The sequence below is a fragment of the Calonectris borealis genome, chromosome 3, assembly GCF_964195595.1.
Source record: "Calonectris borealis chromosome 3, bCalBor7.hap1.2, whole genome shotgun sequence".
In the NCBI taxonomy this organism is placed as follows: Eukaryota; Metazoa; Chordata; class Aves; order Procellariiformes; family Procellariidae; genus Calonectris; species Calonectris borealis.
The window spans coordinates 27403891-27429321 of NC_134314.1; the positions used below are offsets into that span (position 1 = coordinate 27403891).

At 39.3% G+C, this 25431-nt stretch overlaps 2 protein-coding genes across 4 annotated transcripts in view; both read left to right on the forward strand.

Annotated features, from left to right (window-relative positions):
* The window catches only part of MLIP (muscular LMNA interacting protein), a 103875-nt gene extending 99965 nt beyond the window's left edge, over window positions 1–3910 (forward strand). For all 3 annotated transcript variants that reach the window (XM_075148027.1, XM_075148029.1, XM_075148028.1), the window contains 2 exons: window positions 1434–1468; window positions 3571–3910. In XM_075148027.1, the coding sequence (XP_075004128.1) occupies window positions 1434–1460 (27 nt within the window). In that variant the 3' untranslated portion in view covers window positions 1461–1468; window positions 3571–3910. The remainder of the gene's footprint in view (window positions 1–1433; window positions 1469–3570) is intronic.
* A 7543-nt stretch (window positions 3911–11453) lies between these two features.
* Window positions 11454–25431, forward strand: part of TINAG (tubulointerstitial nephritis antigen) — a 47766-nt gene continuing 33788 nt past the window's right edge. Inside the window, exons 1-4 of the mRNA XM_075145243.1 lie at window positions 11454–11849; window positions 16543–16606; window positions 17619–17708; window positions 19323–19437. Coding sequence (XP_075001344.1) covers window positions 11486–11849; window positions 16543–16606; window positions 17619–17708; window positions 19323–19437 — 633 coding nt within the window. The 5' untranslated portion in view covers window positions 11454–11485. The remainder of the gene's footprint in view (window positions 11850–16542; window positions 16607–17618; window positions 17709–19322; window positions 19438–25431) is intronic.

A 25431-nucleotide genomic window follows, 5' to 3' on the forward strand; every position in this document is an offset into this window, starting at 1 on the left:
TATTGTATTTGGTCCCCTTTAAAGAACGGCAGGATTCTGTATAATAGTTTTAGAGGAAAAGAACTTGCCCTGAATAGCTAGTCAGAACACAGTTGTAGTTTGAAGAAGGCTTTTTTATTATTCAATACTTAAGTAATGCATAAGTAATTAGAATCACAGAATCTGAGAAAAAAATAGTTATAGTGTTTGACCACTCTAATGATAAAAATATTTTTCCTTATGGCTAGTGAAAATTTCCCCACTTGTTGCCTCTTTTCCTTTCACCATGCAAATCTGAGCACTCTAGAAACCCTGCTTAAATAGTTGGAGAGGGAAAATAGATACTCCTTAGCCTACTCTTCAGGTTAAACATGCCCTGTAGTCTCCCCTCATACATCATATGCCTTTCCCAGAAATCAAGGAACCCCTACAATCACCCTGATGGTCCTCCATTGGGTTTCTTCTGGTTGCTTGACAACTCTTTTCTATTGGGAGGGCTCAAAAATGGAAATTATGTTCCAGATGCAGCATCACTAGTGCCCAGCCCAAGTGGCTGGCTATGCTCTAGTTAATGCAACCGTATATGAAGTTATCCTTCATCACAACAAGGGTGGACTGACCCACGTTCCGTGTGGTGTCAACCAGACCTCAGGTCCTTCTCTGCAGAGCTGCTACCCAGCCAGTCAGTCACTGGCCTGTACCGTTGCACGGGGTTGTTCACTTCCTCCGCAGGATTTTGTATTTGCCTTTGTTCACAAAGCTCCTGCTAGCCCATTCCTCCAGTCTGGCAAATTCCTCCAGAATGGGAGCCATACCCTCAGCATGTCAGTCTCTCCCTCCCCTCTAAGTTAGTAACATCCACAGACTTCCTGGACATATAGGCTCTCCTACCACCCAGGTCCCCGATGGAGATGTCAAATAGCATTCACCTTAGCATCCTCTGAAATGCCACCTGGAAGAGAGACTTTGAACTGTTGACTACTATCTTTTCAGACCAATGGTCCAGCCAGCTATTCATCCACTCTGTAGTTCACCCCCTTCCTCGGTTTTGTAGGAGACTGTGTCGAAAGTTTTGCAAAGGTGGAGGAAAAAAAACCATGCCATGTGAATGCAAGGTTGGGCACATGCTCTGTGCTCCCAGGATGTGGTCCAAAAAAGAGGTGGAAACCTAATATGAGTCTGAAATGTCCTCTAACGTGCATTTAGCCAAGGTGATGTTTTGTCTGTTGAAATTTGCTGTGTGCAGTATACTTCATACACGTCAATGTATGAAAAATCATCCCAAGTTCAATAAGCATAGTTATAAATTAACAGTGCAGGAAACCAATGTTTTTAAAAGACAAGGTGCTGTATGAAATTGTCCACAGTTTGTAGAACTGTGCCTGCTTAACATACTGCAGTTTTTATTCTCCTCTACATTTTGTTTTCACCTTTTATTTCCCTTTTTTCTATAGGTTGCCAATGAAAGAGGTTCTTTTTAGCTATGATGGTGAGTATTACTATTTTTCTGACTTGATTACAGTCACACTTTGAATATGTAACTACTTCTTTAGTGTCACTTTAACAAATTTTTATTGTTCTGTTTAAAAAGATGATAGGATGTTTTAGCTATACAATTTAGTGTTTGGATAATAAGCTGGCTATGTTTGGTGAATGATTTTCTATTAATAATTACCAATACAGAATAATTCCACTTCCTAGCATCACAGAATAAAGTCACAACTGAATTAATTTTAAGTGGGATGCAATCAAACAGTTGGAAGAAATTGAGGTATGGTCTGGAATTAGATTGTGAAGTAATGTCATTGATATAAGATGAATATTATTTTATATTTGAGTGCATAACCACATAGTGCCATTAAAATGAATGGTTTGCTAGAGTTAAACAATACTATATTGCAAATAACACGCTATGCTTGAGAACAGGTATAATGTAGTACTTAACAAGAGAGGTCAGCAAACAGGTGATATAGAAAAGGCTAACATGTTCAATGTCTTTATTTTTGTTTCAGTCTTCACAAAAAAGGTTAATTATTACTAAAATTTTATTTCAGTTATTATTAAGAATTTGGGAGTAGGATCATGGAGAGAATAGGAAAAGAACACCTGAAGGAATACTGAGATAAATTGGAATATTCAGGATGGCACAGTGTAATGAATCTTACCCTTAAAATACTTAACCAAAACAATTTCTCAAACACTAGTGATTAGCAGGATGAGTAAGTTCCCAGAAAACTGGAGAAAGGCAAACACGATGTCATATCTAACAAAGGAGGAAAAGAAAATCTAAAGAATTACAGAAAAGTCAGTCCTAAAAGCATTTTCAAGACACTGGAACAAAGTATTAAACAACCCATTTGTAGGCATCTAGAGAATAGTAAGGAGATAAGAGGACTTGCACAGGGACGTGTCAGAAACAAATCCTATCAAGTTGATCTCATTTCCTTCTTTGACAGCAAAACAGATATAGGGAACGTATTTGATACAGCATATCTTCGACACAGACCCACATGACATTCATAAGCAAGCAAAGCAGATAGGGACTAAATTAAATTCACATAAGGTAGATGTGCAACTGATTGGAAAGCTGGACTCTGAGAACAATCATTTGTTGCCAAAGTGGGAAAACATCTCATACAGGCTTCCATAACACTGTCTTGTAGCTCTAGCACCATAAAACATTGCCATTAATTACTTGCTCGATCACATGGACAGTAAGCTTACCAAATTTACAGATAATGCCCATTTGGGAGGACCTGCAAGCAGCTTGGAAGGCAGGATTAGAATTTTAAAAATGTCACTTACGTTAGAGGAATGGCTTGAAATCAATATGATAAAATTAATTGAAGGCAAACCCAAGGAAATATGAAAAGGACAGACAGAAAAGGAACTAAAATAATACTTCAGGAGAGAACCTGGGGATTACAGGGGACCACAAACCGAATCTGAGTTGAAGAGGCGATGCTCTTAAGAAAAAAGCCACTCAAGGAAGATGTTGAAGGGAGTGCTTATAATATGGTGGAGGTAATTACTCATCTCTGTTCAGTGTTAGTGAAGAATCAGTTGCATGGGATATGGAAAACAAATGAGAGCTTCAGAAAAGATGTAATGGTTTCAGTGTCTTCACACAGAAGAAAAGAAATAAGGAGAGAGCAGAGGTACAGCAGTTTATATCTCTTCATAATGGGCTGTTATAAAGGCATATTAGTGACTTCTCCACCCTTCCTGAGAGTAGGAGAAAAAGAAATGGGCCTGAATTTCAGGAAGAGAGATTTAGTTTGGAATTTGGGCAGTTGCAGCTACGTGGAAATTTAAGTACTCTGTTTACCTCAGGCTGCTGCAAAGACAGGCAAGCATCTCACAAGGTAGGTTTGGTCTGCCAACTGTCATCTTCTCCAACAGCTATAGCACAAATGAGGTGGCTGAATATTTCTTCAAGCCTCTTTTTCTGTGAAACTGTGTGAGTTACATTTTTAGTCAGATCACCAGGTCGTATAAATTAGGAAAACTAAGTGACCTGAGTGCATGTTTTACAGTTTACTAATCTGTTTTTTTACTACTTGTGTTCATGCAAAAACTCTTCTTTTGCAGCCCCGAATTAGGATCAAGAGCTAAAACTGCAGAGTATTTTGAGGCCTGTGTCTATACTCAGAAGGAATCCACGGCACAAATGTTATTTAAAGCACCATTTAAAAAAAAAATTGCTTTGAGGATGCTAACTGTAAAGCAGTAATAACAATCAAATATTCTTTCAAGAGTTAATCTTATGTACTAGCATAATTAACCCCAGAGATACACACATGAATGTGCCATATTGAAATATAACTTCTTGAAGTGCTTGCTGGTTTAAGAGATGCCCAAAATAACACAGCATATTTTCTTTAGAAATAATATAAATGTTGACATTAAATAAAGCCATATTTTTGTTGCTAAGTGTTTGCTGTGATTCTTATTTTTACTCCTGTAAATCTAGCTCCACATATTTCAAATACCTGAGAACAAATGCCAGCATCATCGGAATGCTCCCATGCTCTTAACCTTGATGACATTTTGCCACCACACAGACACTTATGTTTTGTGAAATACTCCAGGAATTATTCACGTTTGTGTCAGTCCCACAGACATGCTGCTGCTTTCATTAAATTAATGCGATAATATTTTAATTTATAAAATATTATCATCAGTTAAACATTAAAATTAAAATCAATTTAAATGGAATAGTCCTTAGACTACTCAGCCTCTTGCACTATTGGACCTGGTGTAATTTCAGTCCAGCTGGCACTTAAACTGTTGAGCTGTGGAACTGTAAAAACAGAAGTGAAGTTCAGCAAACAGTGAGTCTCTCTATATAGGTAAAACACACATTTTTCTTACAGGAGCACACACGTCCTTCAAAATGTCATGAACAGATTGATAGATATATAACCTTTGTTTTTGTATTAGTTTCTTTTCTCAATGGAAAAATAATAGAAGTTAAGTGTGTACATTTTGTGGACAGCATATCCATTAACCAGATGGCAAAAAAATTATTGAGAAAAGCATTTTGGTGAGTTCAAGAGAGAGTTCCTGGGGACGGAAATCAATATATATAGGTAAATATAACAAAAATGTATTGAAAACTAAAAAAAAAAAAAAAGCATACATATAAACACATCTATAGCTATAAATGTTATAAATATTGTAAAAGGTGTAATAGGTCTACCCACTAAGGACCTAATAGTATTTATTCTTTTCAGTCAAGCACTGAAGTGGGCCAAATTCATGTTTAGAACCAGCATGATCTGTGTGATTCTCAAAAGTCTGCCCATTTTTTCAAAGCACTTGCTTTGTTCTGAGTTTGTTTCAAACCCAACTTTCTTTTCCTCTTAAATTTCATTTTTGTAAAGTCCAAAGCCCATCTAGCATGTCTAGCCAAGAAAATTATTCACATGGCATGTTTTAGCTTTAAATTAGCCCCGGTGATAGACTGAAGCCCATAGGTGGAAGGAACACAAGCAAGAGAAAGAACTACCGGGACTATAGGAAGGGTAAAAGAGGAGTCTTTTTGTTGACCTCTGGGTTTGTGAGTTTGTTCCTCTGTGCATACTTTAAAAAACATTTTCTCTATCTGTTCAAACAGCTTCCATCTATGAATGAAAAAAGAGAGCATATTGGCAATTATAGTCTAGGATTCTATCCTGAGAAACCAGTGGAAAAAGTATTAAGAGAAAAAAATCTTTTAAGGAGAGATTATAAAGAGCAAAACTCAACACGAAAAAATGATTGCTTTTTCAGTAATACTATAAAATTAACAGATGCTGCTTATTCAAAAGTGTAATATATTTAGTCCAAGTTCTGATGCCTTTACCCTGCTTTTATTCATTATTTTTTCCAGTAAAATATACATTCTTGTCAGGATCACAATGATTGCCTGTGTTTAGCGAGGGCCTGTGGTCCCCATTTTCCCTCATCTCCAGGCTAACATGAAGTCTGATACACAGTGTTCACCTCATCCTATGCATGCTTCTGGTGTTTCGTTGCTGCTATGTGCACACCTCAGCTGGCAAAAAAAGACTTACTAAAGTTGGCCCAGGTGGTGAGAAGGGAGATTTGCCTAGCACAGGGGATGTACCTGGGCAGTGACACAGAATGGGCCATGGGAAGGAGGGTCAGAATTCATTACTTGAGGAAATTGGGTTGCTGCATTAGACTAAGGGCAGCCCTTGGCCCAAGGATTCAGCTGTCTGGGACCCAAAGCCTGGTTCAGTGTGGCACAGCTCTGTGATCTTGACTCAGTTTTAATGAGAAAATTGCTTAAAGATCAGGAAGTTCACAAGCTAAAGCTATGCAAAATGAGAGAAGTGAAAGCACAAAGAAAAGCATTTTGTTGAAAGGGTAACAGTAGCAGCTCAAGGATACAAAAGGGAAAAATCTATACCTTAAGGCATAAAAAATCCTTAAAAACAGAGAATCAGGAAGTGGCAACTCAGCAACACTGAGGATCAGCCTGTTATGAGGATCAAGAAGCCCAGTCCCCACCCAACTGATGCTTGCCTGCCCTGCACAGGCTCACTGGCTGTCTTACTGGGATGGGTGAGCACGTTAATAGTGGCTATCTAGTGTGTGCATTAGCCAAGGCATAATTGTTTCATATTAATAAGTTGCATATATCATTCTTCCAGCATCTCTTCGTACATTGTAAAAGATGTCTGAACAAAAATGAGCTGGTGATTTCTATGTAAGACTGCTCTCACTTATGCAAGGAGGAGTATCTAGCCATACACAGGGCAATCCTAGGCTATGTCTGCACAAGTCAAGTCATACACCCCAAAGCAAATGGCACGAGGCAGCTTATGAGTTAAGGGAAGAGCCTGCTGCAAGCTGGCTTCACTAGAAGTGGACTGGTGACACTCACATTGCAATAACGCCAAACTTAATACGTATCCGAAGTGCCTCTAAGCCTGCTTGGTGGTAGGCTAATGGTAGGCACACGGAAAACCTGTTCAGGTTTCTAGTATTGGTTTGGGAGGCTACTTCTGCCTCTGCCCTTGTCAGTCTACCCATGTATCATGGTTTAACCCCAGTTGGCAACTAAGCACCACCCAGCTGCTCACTCACTCCCCCACAGTGGGATGGGGGAGAGAATCAGAAGAGTAAAAGTGAGAAAACTTGTGGGTTGAGATAAAGACACTTTAATAGGTAAAGCAAAAGCCGTGCATGCAAGCAAAGCAGAACAAGGAATTCATTCACTGCTTCCCATCGGCAGGCAGGTGTTCAGCCATCTCCAGGAAAGCAGGGCTCCATCACGCGTAACGGTTACTTGGGAAGACAAACGCCATCACCCCGAACGTCCCCCCCTTCCTTCTTCTTCCCCCAGCTTTGTATGCTGAGCATGACGTCATATGGTATGGGATATCCCTTTGGTCAGTTGGGGTCAGCTGTCCCAGCTGTGTCCCCTCCCAGCTTCTTGTGCACCCCCAGCCCACTCGTGGTGGGGTGGGGTGAGAAGCAGAAAAGGCCTTGACTCTGTGTAAGCACTGCTCAGCAGTAACAAGAACATTCCTCTGTTAACAGCAGTGTTTTCAGCACAAATCCAAAACATAGCCCCATACTAGCTACTATGAAGAAAATTAACTGTATCCCAGCCAAAACCAGCACACATGGTCAAGAGAAGAGTTTAAACTTGGGGCGCCAACATCCACTGGTGGGATCACATAGGGCCGCACATTTGAGATGAACACCAGTAGGTACACATCTGCCAAGCAAGACAACATTACACCTTCTGAGAGCTCATACTGACAGGGAAATACAATATGTTCCCCTTCTCCTTCACCTCTAACTGGTTGGTGAGGTCTGGGATTGGCAAGCTCGCTGCAAGCATCACCTCTCTGAAGCTATGCACAGCCATGCACAGGCCTGTCCACAATAATCCGCACTGACAGCATAACGAAGGTGGCACGTGGCCCATGACATGATGGGGCCACTGCCAAGATTTCCATGCCCGGTTGTGTCTCCTGCGCGGTTCCTATCCAGATGTAAGCCAGTGACTGCTGTTAGCCATTCTGCAAGCCCTAGTGAAGCACTGTTTAGGAGGGCACTTGCAGCTATAAGGCTGCATGCATACTGTACTGGTTCATGCACAGGTTCCCCCATTCTTCACGTGTATTTACTTAACTGAGCCCAGAGCGGGCTGATCTCAGGGCAATGCTGGAGCATGGCTGACAATAAGAAGAATGAGACGGCACCTGTTGCCTCGACCAAGCAATGCAGCTGGGGTGGGAAGCATCCGTGGTGTATTAGTGTGGTGGGAAGAGTGAAAAGGCTATGAGGCTGTAGCAACCACTTAGTACCATGTAATACCTATAAAGTCATCTTCTTTAACCTGCGGTTGTTGACTCTGAGTGCTTGAGCACTTGTGTGTGTGAATCTGTATGTGTGAGAAATGGGATTTCTTTGGCATGGGCAACTGGGGTCAGTTTCTCTTCCTCTACCTCTGACTTTGACCCTAAATCTGTTGATTTAAATATCTGAGGAACTGTACATGTAACCTGGATTAGCATCATAAGAATTGAGATAGGCACCCCTGAAATGTTTGAATTAAAAGTGGCACTGCTTGATACTGTGCCAACAACACACAGCAATGAGCTGCTGGGCTGTTGCCAAACAGGGTGAAAGAACCCCCATTCCTGCGCCTGCTCCAAACATGGAGACCAAAGTGACAGTGAGAAAATCACTTCAACACACAGCTTTTCTCTGCATAAACACATCTAGGAGCTAGTCACTCACAGCTTGGGAGGGTGAATCCTGTTCTGTCTTTAGTACATGGGAGAGAGAGGACATTGTGGAATAATAATTCTGGTGAAGTGAGTTTGCTTAAAAAACTTTTACTGCATTGCAGCTATTAATAATAAAGAGTAGTAAGTATAAACTATTGCAGCCATTACAAATTAGTGATATTTTGTGCAAGGAGTCATCAGTTAAGTTTCCATTTAAGTTCAAAGAAAGGGATGGCCCGTATCGTTGCAGAATTTAAACTGCAGATAAACAATTACACGGGCTCTCTGATGCACTGAGTCGTGTCTACTGGCAAATGACTGAACTGGGGTCTGGGGTCCTGGTTTCTTCCTAAACTGGCCAAGAGTCACTTCATTTTCCTGGTAACAAGGTAACAGTACCGCAATTCTCCCTCTGGGTCTGGACGCCAGGCTTGACCCCAGCCCGCTTGCAGCAGCCAGGAGAGGGAAAGGTGCCGCGGTCTTCTGATAGGGTGGGCTATGCCATCCGTCCTGGGAGTGACCTTCAGCACCCAGAGCCTCACCGGCCAGTGCTATCACCTGTACTCTGAAGGTGATTAGAAATGAGATTTTATGGTGTCTAATAAGCTCATTCAGACAAATCAGGGAGACTTTTGAAAGAAAGGCTGTGGAATAATCCTGCACCAGCTTTAAATAGATTCTTGGACATTTTACCCTGGTTTTTATCTGTTACTCCACCAAGTGTTCAGTGATATTAATACTTGAATTCCCACTAAATGTGTGGTGTTTTTTGAAGCTCAAGGATAGATATCATGTAGAGCTGAAACAGTTACAAGTCAGATATTTTTGTACTTAATTGTGAAGACTAGAACTAGGACTAAGACCCTAGCTGAAAAGCTTAGCAGGGCTGTTATGCTTGGAATAAGTTAATCTTCAATAGAGAAAAAGGATCATGTTTAACTGTTACTAAATAATTACAGGTAAATCAACACATGCTTTCATACAGTGAACATAGAGCTATTTTTGCTTACAAAGGAAACTACTGAAATAAAAATATGTGCTGAACCACAACAGAATAGATTTGTGGGGTTTTTTTTGAGGTTTGAACCCATGCCAACAAATGGGAATTGAATTTTATCAAGTATCAGCATGGTTTCTTGTGTCACAAAACAAAGCTGTTTAGAAGCATAAGTTACATTTTCACATTCCTTTAAAAGAAATCTCATTCCTGAGCTCATGTCATTTCCAAGCAAATCCCCTGCCTCTGGTTTATCATCAGCAAGTCTTTAAAGTTGAAAATTAAAAAAACCCCACTAAACAAAAACAAATGAAACCAGAGGTCTGTAACTTAAAACACAGATATGCCTGTTCACTTAATCTGACTGGCTGATAACATTTGTCACATACGGTAGTTTTTTTTCTTTCTTATGCTTCCAGAGCAAGGAGATAACTTTGTAAAATTATTTCCAAGGATCTGTAATAACAAAGAAGATTTGCATTTTGTTAATGTCAGTGCAAATCAGAAGTCATTCTCTTGGAACTGATGAAGCCGCATAGACATAAGAAAAAGAACTGGATTATCATTTCTAGTAAGTATTTCACTTGAGTTTCCATGAACATGTCTTCTGTCATTTTCCTCACGTTATATTTGATGCATTATAGCAGTCAGTGACAGACTTAACGTTGTCCAGATTTTTGTCTCATAAACAAAACTTAATAAAAAAAACACAGAGCAAATTTGAAGGTTAAGATTTATGTCCTATTATGTGATGTACAGTGATTGCATGTTGCTGACCTTGGCCTTTCTATTAACTTCCACACAGAAGATTGCTTGCAACAGAGAAAAATAAAAGTCGTGTGGTCTGATGCAATTTTTCCTCATCCGCAGTTCTTTAGCTGTGGTGGGGACAGTGTGGGAGGCAGGTCCAATAAAAGCACTGCTGGCAAGAAATTGTATTAAAGACTTGAATGTTTGGATTACAAACTCATGTATGTTTAAACACGCACACATATTCCCTCTTAATGTCTCTGCCACTTATGGCAATGCATACAAACCAGCTGTGCTGCCAGCTGTGCTTTCAAAAGTAGCACCCTCTGATGCTATGACTTCCTGCAGCACTGAACAGCCCCGTTGAAGTCACAAAGGGAAAGATTCCCTTCATTCCCGCGAAAACAGCCTGCCATTAACTTCTCCAGGTTCCTCTCATTTTCTACAAATGGTTTTTACTCCTGCTTGTTCAGCTTTGGAGACTTAAATTGTCTTGTAACTGTTCAGATTTCAAACTACGATAGCTTTTGCAATTTAGTCTTACCTGTTACCTCTGCTAGGAACTTCAAAGTTCTTTGCTGCTTTTTTCTGAATTTTTGAAGTTTTGGCAACAGTACCATGTATATTTCTTTAGGTCTGCTGTTGAAAAAACTGGAGATCATAGATCAAGTAGCAAAAGCTGTTAGACATATCTTTTGATATCTGCTCTGTTTTTCTTTTTGGTTTTATTAACACAGCCATTTCCTTTTTAAACAGGAATGAGCACTCATCAGTGGGTATTTATTACACTACTTACAAATGATTACCAAGTTTATTTTGACTAAAGAAATGCAAACCTTAAAAGAATATCTTTGGGTAATATACTGAATATCACCTGACTTTTTTTAATTTGCCCACAGTAAAACAGTGCAAAATTAAGCATATAAAGCTAAGCTAGAGAACTGGAAACACGACTGGAATGGGGGATGCAGGATAAGTTTACTGCAGTGATAGCTCTGTATATCAGAAAGGAAAATGTAGATGAAATACAATCTAAGTGTTATATAGTTTCCAGTCATATGGAGAACATACTAGTTACAGGTAAATAAAGCTTGAAAAAAAGAGAGCTTCCTTTGACACCATGTACTCATTCCTCACATTGTTTTGATTTTAGAAGTTACAAGTATAGAACTAAAATATTGGATCATGTATATTCTATATATTCTGGAATCTTTACTATAAACTTTCTCACTTGCAAAAGAATGCACCCAACATTTCATAATGATGAATACATAGTTGTGGCTCTGTTTCCAGTATCTCTGTATCTTGGGCAAATAAATCAGTTTACAACATGTCTGACTAATAATTAACACATATGGAGTCTTCCTAGAAAACCATACCCTGGAGCTTTCTGTTCAGGTTTCTCTCTGAATACTAACTGAAGGTATTACACCTACAGTAAACGGACATTTACTGATAAAGTGAAGCACAGAGAGCCTTAAAAAAGGCTGCTAGAGGCAGAAGGATGTGGCTCAAAAGTCAGATTTTGCTCTTATATTGCATTGCAAGTGAAGTTTGGATGGCAAAGCAGCTTGATTTTAGAAGAAATTTCCCCCGAGGACTTTACTCTGTTGAAGATGGCGGTTCTGCAAAGCGGCTAAAAAGGAGTCTGTATCAGGGAAGGTCCTGCAGGATACGAGGCTGCTGCACAGGAAGAGATGATGACTGCAGCTTTAACATCGTCTCCAAAGCAGCTATATGTTACTGTGACCAGTTCTGTGCCTCAGGTTCTCCTGGCCCTGTAGACTGTTGTGCTGACTACTGGGAAGTTTGTGATAAGCCCGTTGAGCCCACGAGGTCAGACGAGCCTTGGCCACCTCCAACATCGGGTACGTATAGAGAAAATGCTCACTTGGCATCACAATAAAAATATACTTGGAAGTAAAATTACTGATTAATCAGTATATATAGTGTATACATCCTAAAAATGTGATTAAGACATAGTGGACAAAGACACTGAGTATGAAACTGGAGTAAGAATTATGATTGCTGTTATTTTTTTGTCTGATTTTTAGCATTGGTTAGATCATATTTCTGCTGGACAGAACCTCTGTTTTACCTGCAACTTCTCAGAGATAACCTCATTGGAACAAAATTTGAGTAATCATCTCATCAATTTCGATAGATCTTCACAGATTAACATAAAATGTACAGCAACATCTAAATCTTTATATCCATCAGTACCAACAAATCGTCAAGAAAATTGAGGATTATCCTGAATGATACTGCTGTGAGGTATTCTGCAACGGGTTTGATCCAGCATAGCTTTCCTGTGGGACACCATTTTTCCTGTAACAGCTCAGGTGCAGGAGTAGGTGAAGGGATGTGGTTAGAACAAGGATTTCTGGCATATTTTAATTTCTTACTAGTTAGTTTGTAGTAGAAGTTCCTCCAGGACTACTCTAAACTCAGTCTATTTTTTTTTGAACTAGAGATTGCAAAAAAATTATCTACAAACAGCTGGTCCTCCCTTGATTCCTGCATGGGCCAAATCTCTGCTGGTGAGAAAAATTTAGAATAGTGGATTTTAAGACTATGCAGCTTCTTACTATTGGTAGACCAAATCTAACTGAAAATGTGGAGACTGTACGAAATTTTCAAAAGCCTAACATCAACAAAGACACCACCATAACTTTTTAAAATTAACGTTTCTTTGCAATAACCCTGCTGCTTGCATTCCAGCACTCAGACCACAAGCTCTTCAGGAGGCTGTGCTTTTAAGCCAGGCATGCAGCTAAAATCTGATAAGAGGGAGTGACAGAAATGCTGTAAAACAAATTTGATTTTCCAAAGTGTTTCTAATCATCTAAAAGAATGTTCTGTGATATGTAAATAAAGACATTTGTTTCATATTTATTTGGTGCAGTGGTGTATATTATTTCCAACAGATCAGGGGATTGTTGTCGTAAGCTCTACATAAACATTTAGCAGCGTTTCTGCTCCAGAGCGACAGCCTGCGGGTCTAGTTTGGCAAACCGTTTCACGGAAACGAATCACTACAATACCCGCAGCAGTTTGCCACGTGGGCCCTGCCATAGGTCTACCTCTAAAAGGTAAAAATATAACAGAAGGCTTAGATAAGGGAACAGGTGAGGGGTAATATTTTTACCACCTTTCTTAATCCAGTTTTTTGCATGTGTGTTCAGTGTTTTGTAACTCCTGGACTGTACATATCTGCCAGGGGTAGCAATTATATTTACTCTATTCAGGCACCTTTATTTGTCCTATAGGTGAGCTTATATCTTTTCTTTATATATCTCATCTCAAAATAAGGTCCTGTTTTTCTGATCCTTAAAGTTCTTCATTAATGGAAAGTCTGCAGCATTTTAAAATCTATTTATTTGAGATTTGTTATACAAGTAATTTAAAGGGTAAAAGAAGAATAACAAAGCAGCCAAAATACAGCAGAAAAAAAAATATAACTCAGAAGGAACTTTCTAGAACTGAAACATCTGAGGAACAGGGAAGAGAGAATGAAATTGGAAGGAAAAAACTGGGAAAAAACTGAATGTCTGAAGATTAAGCAAACTATGAAGCATTTTTAGAAATGATACAAGTATATTAGCTGACTTCTAGTAACTGTGACTACACTTCTGCCTTTGGCTAAGAATTATTTGAGCACTAGAAGACCACATATGCCAAAGTACTTTTCACCTGGAAGATTTTGATCTTTTGGTTGCCCGTGGTTTTGCTCTCAGTGCTTCCTGAGTCATATTACTTTAAACAAACCAATAAACAGAAGTGCTTTACATGGGCTGGAATGAACAGCAATAAAAGTGCTCGGAGCTTTATGTCTGGATCCCCGTCTATTCACTGGCGTGGTGCACGGCAGCAGTAAGCCACGCTGTGACTTCTTCCATGGGTGTGCACCAGGGTGGGGACCAGTCTTGATTTAACTATGTGGAACTGCTTTGACTTTGCCTTTATGAACCCATCATTCAGTACGTTTTGCTGGCTTTCCCCTGTAGTTTCAGAAGAAACCGTGCACATTCCTGCCTGACATACCGAATAGAAGTTCTGGATTTTTTTATTATTATTATTTTAATTTTTGTTATTAGAAGAACTGTTAGAGTTTTATTTTTTGACTGTATTTATTATTTATTTTATCTTTTTGTTTCAATTACTCTGATGGTACAAAAAGCCCTGTCAGAGTCCACACACTGGATCTCACCCTGGTGGTGGTATAAAAGTGACATCCAGAGAGTTTGCTAATTGTTTTTACACTACACAGTCACCTACAAGTGAGTAAACCTGGAGACATTTCACTGGCGGTAGTACTTACATCCATACTGGGGGCAAATGAAGGAAGAACTGTAAGGGTATAGGAACGCTGGACTGGGAGGGAAGGCCTCGTTTATCAAATACTCTTCCTTCCAATCATGATTTTCACATCGTATAATCCCATTCACAAAGTCATCAGGCTGCATCTTCAAATTAATTAATTTCCCGCTTAATATATTAATATTGCAACCTAATATATTCACGGCCAGACAATCCCACTGTGTTCTCATGCAAACAGTGTCTTTTAGCTTAGATATCTCTGCTCTCTTCCACTGATGCCTCAGGCAGCACTCCTCGCCCTCTAAGTCTTAATTTGGATAGACTAAAGAAACTGTATTGTTTTAATCATCAATTCCCTAAGCATCCATTATTAGAAAGCTTCTTCTGTACTTGTCCAGGTTTGCATTTTTTCTCGGGCATGGGCGGTGAGGCCTGCCAGCAGAGCTCCACCGAGGCTCCGTCCTGTGGCTCAGAGGCTGCATCCATGCTGCCTTCCCTCAATATATTTGAAATATCTTGCTTGATGCCCCCTTCCAGCTACTGTCTGATGCTGACTTTGTGGCAGACTGTGACAAACTGTGACACTTAAGTAATTTGCTTTGGGTATTCTCCGAAAAATGTCTCGGATCTTAGCAGAAGCTGAATTCGAGCAGACACTTTGGGCCTGAGACTGCTTAGGTGGGATATCTCTCGCCTACGTCTGCGCTAGCTAACATAGCCTGCTGTATGACTAACAAGGAAAGATAGGCACTTATAATTAATTCATCAGCTCTAGTCTACTTCTGCACTTTGGTATGAAGTTAGCCATGGCTTCGAAGTGCGTATTTCTCTCCTGACAATAAAGGAGGTCTAGGCAGCCGAGGCATACGTGTGTATGTCTGGGCAGACAAACACCAGCCCTTGCCATGAGAGGGGGATGGCCTTCCTCACACTTGTAGGGGGGAAAAAGCATGATGTAGTGCAAATGCAAGTCAACACTATATTAATATGAAATACGGGTTAAGCTTCTTGAAAATGGAGGAGAAAGGAGAATTTGGGGTTCTGGTTCCAAATCCTTTCAGTTGGGGAAGGAACACGATCTCCACTTGTAGGCTCACCAGTAGAAGAACCGTGAGGAACAGGCTGGAAAACAAAGACCCATGCGATAAAAGTACAACGTTTGTGACAGTCTTGATCCTAAGCCCTGCACAGGTGTACTGGTTTCGGTTGGGGTAGAGTTAATTTTTCTTCTATTAGCTGGTGTAGTTCTATGTTTTGGATTTAGTACAAGAATAATGTTGATAACACACTGATGTTTTAGTTGTTGCTAAGTAGTGTTTATGTTAGTCAAGGACTTTTCAGCTTCCTGTGCTCTGCCAGGTGCACAAGAAGCTGGGAGGGAGCATAGTCAGGACAGCTGACCCAACTGACCAACACAGTATTCCATACCATATGACGTCATGCTCAGTACATAAATTGGGGGTTGGTGGAGGAGGGGCATCGCTGCTTGGGCATCGGTTGGCAGGTGGTGAGCAATTGCATTGTGCATCACCAGTTTAATAGGCAAACCAAAATCCGCACATGCAAGCAAAGCATTCTGGATCTTTCTTTTACTGAAGCTTTGACAATCAAGCACAGTTTATGTGGAAGATCTTAAAACACACACAAAGTCTTTTCTCAGTGAAGTGTTATCAAAGAAAAAACTAGGAGGCATGTATTTGTTTAGAAAAATAATCACTCGATTTAGGTTTTGTACCGGGTTTTGGAGTGTATATGAAACATACATTTGCCTTGAAACATAACTAATCTGTTTGTTTCTCAAAGAAGAATTAAACTGGCAAGGAAAAAGAATATATTACAATAGGTTTGGAATAGTTATTAGTTTTTTAAACTCTATAACTTAGAAAACTTTTAATTGCCAATTAGAAAATTATTTTTATTAGAAATGTATTCTTCTTATTACTGGAAAATAACATTATTTGAAGAATTATTATTATTTACATGTAATTGTTTTTCAGTGGGTGTTTTGAATCTGTTGCTGATTTTATTTGCTATGAATGAAAATGTACCTGGCAAAAAATTAAAATACATCAAACTGCCTTCATTACTTGGAAGAAAGTGGAAATAGATGTTGCCAACTTTCAACTAAATAATTTATGCATACCGCATACAACCAATTAATTCAGTAGTAGCAAGAGTTTTGAGTTAATTCACTTCAAAAATTATTATTTTTTTTCACACATCTATATGTTATGTTGACAGGTTGTTATAAAGATGGCCGATATTACGGAGAAGGAACAATAATTAAAGACAACTGCAATTCCTGGTAACGTTTCAGAGAACAGCAAATTGAATTTTATTTAGCATATGTCATGAAACAGGAATTAAGGTAGTGAGCATCTTTAAATTCATGTTAAATGTAATCAAATCAAAATGGCTGGAAGAGTAGTACTGTATTAAGGTATTGTAGAACTACATTACAGCCAACTTAAAAGAATGGCAAGAGGTCAATAGGCTTTCTAATTGAGACATGAAAATGAGAGTACTAAAATCTCCTCCTCACTGGCCTAATTCTGTTCCTGCTCAGTCAATCTGCTGGCTCTGACCTGAGTCGAAATGGTTTCAGCCTAGACCTGGGCATTGACCTGAATGCAGACAAAACAAATATCATTAAAGTTTAGGGGATTTTTTCAGAACATCTTCCTCTGTTTCTTTGGCATGAGTGATGAGACCTTACATCATTTCATAAGAGAAGAATATATATATGTATATTTACGTAGTAAAGGCATGAACTGTTTGAGCATCCCTTTCTCTGCCTTGGGACAGGAGCAGACAGTGCAGGCGGGGGAGATCTGCTGCCGGCCCTGGCAGTCGGCTGCCTGAGCCACTTCCCTGCTTTGCCTCTCCAAAAACCAGCCCTGCACCTCCAGCCCCAGGGCAGCCTGGGGGGCTCCAGCAGAACCCAAACAGGGCTGGGGCCCCCACAGGGTCCTTGGAACAAGGTGTCTATGGCCACATGGCTCCTTTCTGGGTTCCCAGAGTGAAACTTCCTCAAAACATCTCATTTATAGGACATTGCCTTTTTTCCCTGGTTTGGTCTCACAAACATCGAAGCATTTCAAATACGACCTCTCCCACAAGCTGTAAACCTTCCCACCTCATTCCAGTTAGGATTCATTAGGTAGTGAAGTAGCGAGAAGCAGCATTGTGTTTTCATAAATATTATGTGACATTTATATTGTTTACGCTTTTTTTTCTCCATCTTCCTTCTGCTGTTAAAGTGCATATTTTTCCTTTGACAATTCATTTTCTGCTCAGAGATACTCTTGCCCTTTCAGCAAATGCTTCCAAAGTCTCTGGAAGTGTTCAAAAGAAGTATGCCTTGTTCGCCAAGACTTAATTCAGAACATCAATTCTGGAGATTATGGGTGAGAACACTTTTATTTTAAGGTTTTGTTGTAAATCACTGTATTGCTCATTGTATGTACGTGCAAATTACAAGTTATGCAGTCCTGCCCACCCCTTCCTTCCTCAACTACATTACAGCAATTTGACAGTAAATGTACATCTTTGAAACTTTCCTAAATCTCTCGCAGATTATAGAGTTTTAAACAGAAAGATACTGAAAGTCTCATGCTGGTAAGAGTTGACATTGTAAACATCTATCTAAAATATTCTCCATATTTAGTCCCATTTTTTTTCTCACAAAAAGCTATTTAGATAATTTTCCCTTATTCTTTGCTTTATTTATTACTTAGGATAGATATTTAAACTCATTTTTTCTCCTATATACAGGAGAAAACTATACATAACAGGACTCTAAGTAGCATTGGAAGAGGAGAGGATGGGCCAAATGGGGACCAAGATATCAGAACTTTCCAGGGCTCGGTGTTTTTCTTGCTACCAGTTCTCGTTCCCCTCCAGGTAGCGCAGAGGGGTAAGGGACACCCCAGCACCAGAGCTGTGCCCTGGGAGCCTGCTGGCCGTTTACAGACAGAGATACAGGGGTTGCCTCCCTAGGAGCTGAGGTGCTAAATTCACCAATGAAGCCTGCCCAGATTTCAAGCTGTGACTCAGTGCTGAAACATTTTGTGCTTCATAGCAGACAATCAAACCAACTGAGTTAGGATAGACAATTAAGTCAGGCACCTGGAGCCCTTCACCTCTCTCTTGTCAGTGGTAAGCGGTAAGGTTTGCCACGGGGTGGTTAAGCCCACCTGAAATATGACTCAATTTCTCAGGTGCTTGCACTCTTCACTGGCTACAGGCAGACCAAGAGTAATGAGGCTTCTCATTTGGGCAGCATGAATCCCACCTCCTTGTTCCTCGTACACAAGCAAGAAAGAAACGGGCAAAGGGAATGCTCTCCCCTGTGGCTCAGCTCTTTTCCAGTAATAATAATTTTCAGTGTGTTCCAAATGTGTATGGCTGCAAGGTATTTTTTTTTCTGTTGTGCATACAGTTTGCAGTGTTAATGGTACAGTCTGAGTCTAGTCTACCTGAGAGTAGGGAGGGAATAATTGAAGAGTCATAGGGAGCCCTTTCTCTCAACCTGGCTATTGATGTAAAACTCAGGCAGAAGGTTTTTGCTGGGTTCAACTGTGTCTCACTGCTGGTGCACCAGAGCTTGAAGGCAATGTAACTCACTACATGAAGCTGTTAGTTCTCTGTGGGCATCTGGTCTGAAGTATAATTTCAGCATAACTTCAAGCAACAGTAATTGTTATGACTGAGCATCTTGTTTTCCAGTACTTCTCTAAAGCATTGCATGCTCATCTCCTGCAGGCTGACATAATGCTGACCTCAAATCACCACTTTACATATATTGATGTGTTGCTCCATCCTACACTCATTTGCAGTGGAAGAGTCCGTACTAAATATTTTCTCATGCATATGGAATACAAGGTTTTGAAATGTAATTTGAAAGATTTATTTCTGGATGTTATTGTTAGCAGTGCTTTTACAAAGGAGCAAGGTATTAATGTGAGTGGTATCTCTAACCTGGGTTTCGTTCGTTTGTTTGTTTTCTGTCTGTGAGGAAGATGGAAAGCTGACAACTACAGTCAGTTCTGGGGAATGACAGTGGAAGAAGGTTTCAAAAAGCGCCTGGGCACCTTCCCTCCATCTCATTCCTTGCTGAACATGAGAGAAGCTCCAGTAAGTGTCATGTACAATTGTTAAATTTTTTAATAACTTTATCACATGGTAAAATAAATGTAGACAATTATAAGATTTTGATTCAGGATTTAACACTAAATGCTTCCATGTTGAATATGAAGCTCCCAAAATAGTTCTCCAAGCCATAGAGTGTGTGGTTGTATTGACGGAAATCAAACAAGGAGGAGCAAAACCAAATGTTAACCACTGGGCAGCTGTGCATCAATATTAACTTATCATTGTAGATCACTGGTGTTTGCTTCTTTAGGATGGTTCCATACTACCCTCTCCATTTGCTAATCATTGCACACATAGCTGTAACCATAAAAAAAAAAAATCTAGGCATAGTTCATTAAGGCTAACAGCTGAGACTAAACAGCAATCTTTGAAAGAAGCTCTGAAAGCCCATAGGATAAAGCAATGTAAAGATGCAGTAGGAGGCTAGGGCTTTGGCCAAATGGAAAGAAAAATTATGGGAAGCATGGGAAAATGAGGTGATTCTCTATTACCAGCTTTCTAAATCTCTTGGGCCATGGTCATTTTCATGGCAGCTATATTAAATTTCCTATCATATATTTATGCTCAAATTAGTTCTGCAGCAAAGCAAATATACTTTAAGTTATGTAGGTAGGTTAAGCAATTAAAGAAGAAATGCATAGTTATTGAATCCAGAGTAGATTTTCCAATGCTTTGGATCAGTTACTTAGCTTCTTTCTTAGAAGACCCAAAATTATGGAAATCATGGACTGAAAAAACTACCTCACCATAGTGAAATTAGAAAAATTGCAAGAATAAGTAGACAGATCCAAGGTTTGCAAATGACATTAAATATAACAGATTTTTATCTTTGGCTTCTATATAGTTCAGGCAAGTGATGCCATTTGATTATCTATTTCAAGTCAGTTGTTGTTGCTTGTTGTGTATGTGTATGGCAGAAGGCTTTCCACATCACAGAAGGCCTTGTGGGGCAGCAGTGCAGAGCTACAACTTCACAGGGAATTTGGGAAAGAGGGAGAGAGCCATGTGCCTCTGCAACAATTTTAACAATCCTAACCCTTTTGCTTGATGCAGACTAGTTCTTTGTCCCACACAAAGTCAGCTCCCTGCACCAGCGTGGCGAGGCATTGGGTTGTGGCCCAGATTGGCCAGCTTGCTCAAAATTACACTATGGAGGATTGTCAGAGCAAGAAGTTGACAGAAATTAAGCTTTGGAGTTTTGCCTCATATGATTTGTTAGACTATTCTTTGCAGCCACAGAAGGATCCATTTCAGTTGAAGATGGCAAATATTTTATGTCAAAATAAGACAATGACATAAAAGCGTTTAGTGAAATATTTAGTAGGTATCTGCCACAAATTACGAGTGAACAGCATTGAGGCTCAAGAGAGTTGGGGGTTCATTTGTTGTTATTGTTAGCTTTTTCCTTGAGGAATACAGTGTGATGCTTATATAGCAGAAGCAAAAAGTAGATATCATGTACCTAGCTCAGAGATTGACATCTACGTTACTAGATATCTAGCTAGGTGAGACAAATCCCACCTAGGAAAACAAGAAAGGGAAGGTTACAAGAAATTCTTTATGATATTTCCTCTTTTTCATTCAGTTTGGGGTAGCTGGTCACTCAGTGGTCCTGCATTACGTCCAGCCTATTGAATCATTGTTGTTAAGCTTCCTATAGCTTCTTTGACTGCTATGCTACTTACGGCCTTTATTCCACTGATACATTTCTCAGGCATATTTTCTCTATCTTTTTACAATATCTGTGAGCTACAACACAACTATCTTTGGCCCTGCCAGACACCTGAGGACTTCAATGCATTCTTCTCCAGAAATCCAGCTTTGCACATTCATGCATTTAGCCTTCAGGAAGTCCTACATGTTGCTGGAAGCACAAGCTTTGCACAGGATTCTAAGAAACCTTTCTCTCTACTTACAAAAGCTAAAAATATAAAATAATAATCTCTGTATGACTTTCTCAGCTTCTGGAGAATTCTTTGAGCTTACAGAAAATTGCCTAAATTGTACATGAGCCTGTCTTCTACCTATGGCTTCTCTTCAGAATTATTAGAACTTTCTTGCTCTTACCCCAGTGGTTTCTATCTTAGCTAGTCTTGATGTAAAAATATTTTCTTCTGAAGCTTCCTGCAAAGCTCCAAATCTCCCTGATTCTTTCCCCTTCTATAGTTTTCTAGAAGAACATCATCTCCTTAGTGTCCTTGTTCCACCTCGGGAAATTTCCTGTCTGCCACATTTTAATACTTCACAAAAACATACAAAAAAAATGGTTTTCTTCACTCATAGCCAGCTCCATATTTACCATCACTGCATGATCCAGCAATTTCATAACATGGATTGGGCTCACCAGGGGTACATCAACAGCTTCTTCCAATCTGTAAACCAACAGTAGCCATGGACTTAACTTCCAGGCACTTTTTAAGATCAGTATCTTACCGGATTTTCAGAGACACTTGCCCCTGCTTCACCTTCCATGAATAATTTTTGGTCACTGATATTTTGTGAAGCATATTAACACATTTACAAAGTCCTAAGTGATAAAAACCAAGTGACTTTTCATGACAGTGTTTCCATTAAGCTTCACCTGTAACTAGGTGACAGCTCAGAAGAGAGTAAAAAGATTTGAATGACGAAGCTCAGAATAATGACTTTTTAATATTTTTCAGAGACATTTTCCAAACCTTAATGGCTTGACCTTTAAGTGACTTTATTGAGTACTAATTCATCTGCAGGCCAAGATACTAGTTACTTACTGTGGATAAATTGGCATTAATCAAATATTCATGCATTCTCCGGGATTATTACTGCCTTTCCCATTTTGCAAGTGAGAAAACTGCAAGTCATTTGCCCAAAGTCATATATTTAGTTGATAAAAATGCTACAGTTAGTGTTCAGGAGTTTTTGGCTCTATCTTGTGCTGACCTGATTAAAATCTGGTAGCTTTGCCAATGTAGAAAGAAAACTATAGCTACCCATTCATTAAATACAACTTTTTTTTACTCTAAATAAAAACCATTTCTTCAGCATGCTACTGGTCTGCTATTTAGGGAATAAACGACAATTTCTGGTACCTAAGGGCCAGCTGTTCTGATTATTTTCTACTGTCTTTTGGGGGTGTTTGAGAAAAACATTTTTATGTAGAAAGGGCTTCTTCCTCAATTGCATGGAAAAAAAGATTCAAGAATGTAAAGCCCTTCTGTGTTAACCACTTTACATCTACGGCAGAGTCTTAATTCTCAGCAGTGTTGAAAAGTTTGGTTGTGGAGTAGTAGAGGCTTTTTAGTTGTTTCTTTGACTGACATATCCAACTACAAATCTAGCTTCATAACATTACTTCAAATTAAATGGTGTGACAGAGCTACATTTCATCTTGGGGAAAACACAAACTTCTTGAAGTTGCTCATAGAGCTTTTAAAAGCTCTGCTATTAATAAAAGACTATACCTGCTCAATAAGGTGATGCTTATGTCTGGACGGGTAGTTTAAGATGATGGCACATTAGAATACCTAAAAGACAATGATATGGAACAAGAACTAAATCTGAACTGAGGACCATCTGCTGCAGAGTATGGCTAGACCTGAACATAGACCAACAGCTAAATCCACCACTAGAACGATTGTGACTCCTGACAAAGCTGAAGCTCCCGATAGTGCTGAGAAGGCATTTTGAAAGTGTTTAGTCACTGCAGGAAATAGTGTAATCATTCTTGAAGATCTATGTAGCACAAAAATAACCGCCATGCCTTTCAAACACATTGTGATACATGTTTGGTGGTATTCTGTCAGTACATGTTCTGTCAAGAGGTGGGGACTGCACCTGCTGGCAACAAGGTGCTCGCCTAAGTGCTATCTTACAAGAAAATGGAATACATATTTTAGTAATAAAGCACCATTTTAGATTAAGTATCAAAAAACTCGTAAAGACAATGTGAAGGTATAGAAAGTACACCAGCTGTTCCTCTTACATATGGCTTTTCATAGTAAAAAATGCTCAGCAGTCGTAGATCTCCCTCTTGCAAACTGAAGGTCATGCATGCCCTTTTTGTCTTCACAAAGCAAGTGATCTCCAGAACCTTTTTCCTACATTAAAAAAAAATATTGCTTTCCCTTAGAAAAACTATTTCCACACTTGCAAATTCAGTAATCTTCAGATCTTCAGCCTTTTTTCTCTGATGGGCCACCTAACTTTTCTGAAGAAGTCATAGCTGAAGTATGAGTGTTCTTTTATATCCACTTGCCTTCCTGCTTTGGACAGACTGCTAGCTTCACTGCAGGGAATACATATGAAGGTTTAAAAATAGTTTGCCAGTAATTTTGCTGATTGCATTGTGCTGTCTGATGCTGGTCCATGGAACATACATTGAGAAACAATTGTCTAGACTTACTATTTGTCACAGAACAGCAGGGCTTCTCAATATCAGGGTGGCAATTTCTCAGACAAAAAGCTAATATTTCTGGCTACAGGTCAATCCTGCATTTCTAAATGACAAGGCTGAGGGTTAATGAGGGATTTGCTCTGGGATTTACGATATGAGGCTATTAATACATTGGCAGTAGTTTAGGAATACGTAAAGTAACACATTGTCTCAGACCAAAGATCTGTTTAGAATTTTGCTTTTCTTAACTGCCTCATTTGTAGCATTGTAAGTGATCATTGCCCACATACATTTGTGTGCTAAACAACCTTTGCCAAAGTTTGCTTGTTTACTGGTTGATAGTGAGCAGTCTTATCATGTAAAAGAAACATTATTTGTCTGGGATTTTGCCTGTATGATTCATTTTCAAAGTAAGTCTTGTGCTTGTGCTTGCTTATTAATAATGAACCTAATGATAATTTAGCAAGATATTCTTTAAATTAGCTGTTGCTTTCTGTGTGTCATTTGAGGTTGCAAGTCCCATGTATCTAACAAGCTTTTGAAAAAACAGACTTTTGAAAGTGATTAATCAAAATATTGAGACTAATATTTTAGCAAGATTTAAAAGATTACTGGCTTGTTATGGGTGGAGGTAAAACTTTCAAAAGCACTTAAGTGACTTAACAGCTTGCAGTATACTCTAATGGTATTTAGGACTCACAGCCTACATCTAATGTAGTGAACCTAGAAGCACTTGAGAGTTACTGGATCTGGGCATATGCACAGACTGTATCAATCTGTTTGTCGGGGCTATATCCCAATTTAATATCAGATACAGACCTGAGGTACAAGCTTCTTTTTTCCTTACCCACTTCTTCTCAACCGTGGGTTTTCTGTGGGAAATCCAGGTGTACAAGCTGGATGGAGGCACCGCTGTTTCCCAATGTACGCCACAAAGTCATCTGGATACAGCCAAAGTGGTAAAGTTCGATTCCCCAAAGAGTCCTGAAATAGTTTGAAAGAACTGGCCTCAAATGTTTAAATCATCTTAGGAAAAGGTATGTAGTCTTATAAGTAACACAAGCAATTTAGAAAAAGGGTGCAGCAAGGACATCCAGAATTAGAAGACTAAGTAAATCAAAGCAAAATAAAGGAATTTGAACAGGATAGAAGCCATTGTGCTTCAGAGTATGAGCCTGCTTATATGAAAGAAGCATCAGGGAATGTTTTGCTCAGGAACAGATTATCTTATTTTGTATATTGTATTTTCCTCTGGAACAGATATTATCAACAATTGTTTGAGACAAACTGGTAGACTGGATGGACTAATATTGCAGTTCTTTGTGGTCATTCTTATTTCTCTGCGCAGCATAAGCAATCATTCCATAAAGTTCAACAATAAAAAAAAATGAGTCAATGGTTTTGATATGTTGAACACAGAGCAGATTATTAGCAGTTGTACCAGATGGTTCTTGCATATCGGATATTTGTGCAAAGCTTGGAGAACATAAATTAAGGCTGAGAGATGAAGACTTTAAAAATGGTTGTCCAAAGCCAAAGTGAGCAGACCATGAATTCTCATCAACTCAACATCAGATTGCAAAGCAGAAGGAAAATCACTGATT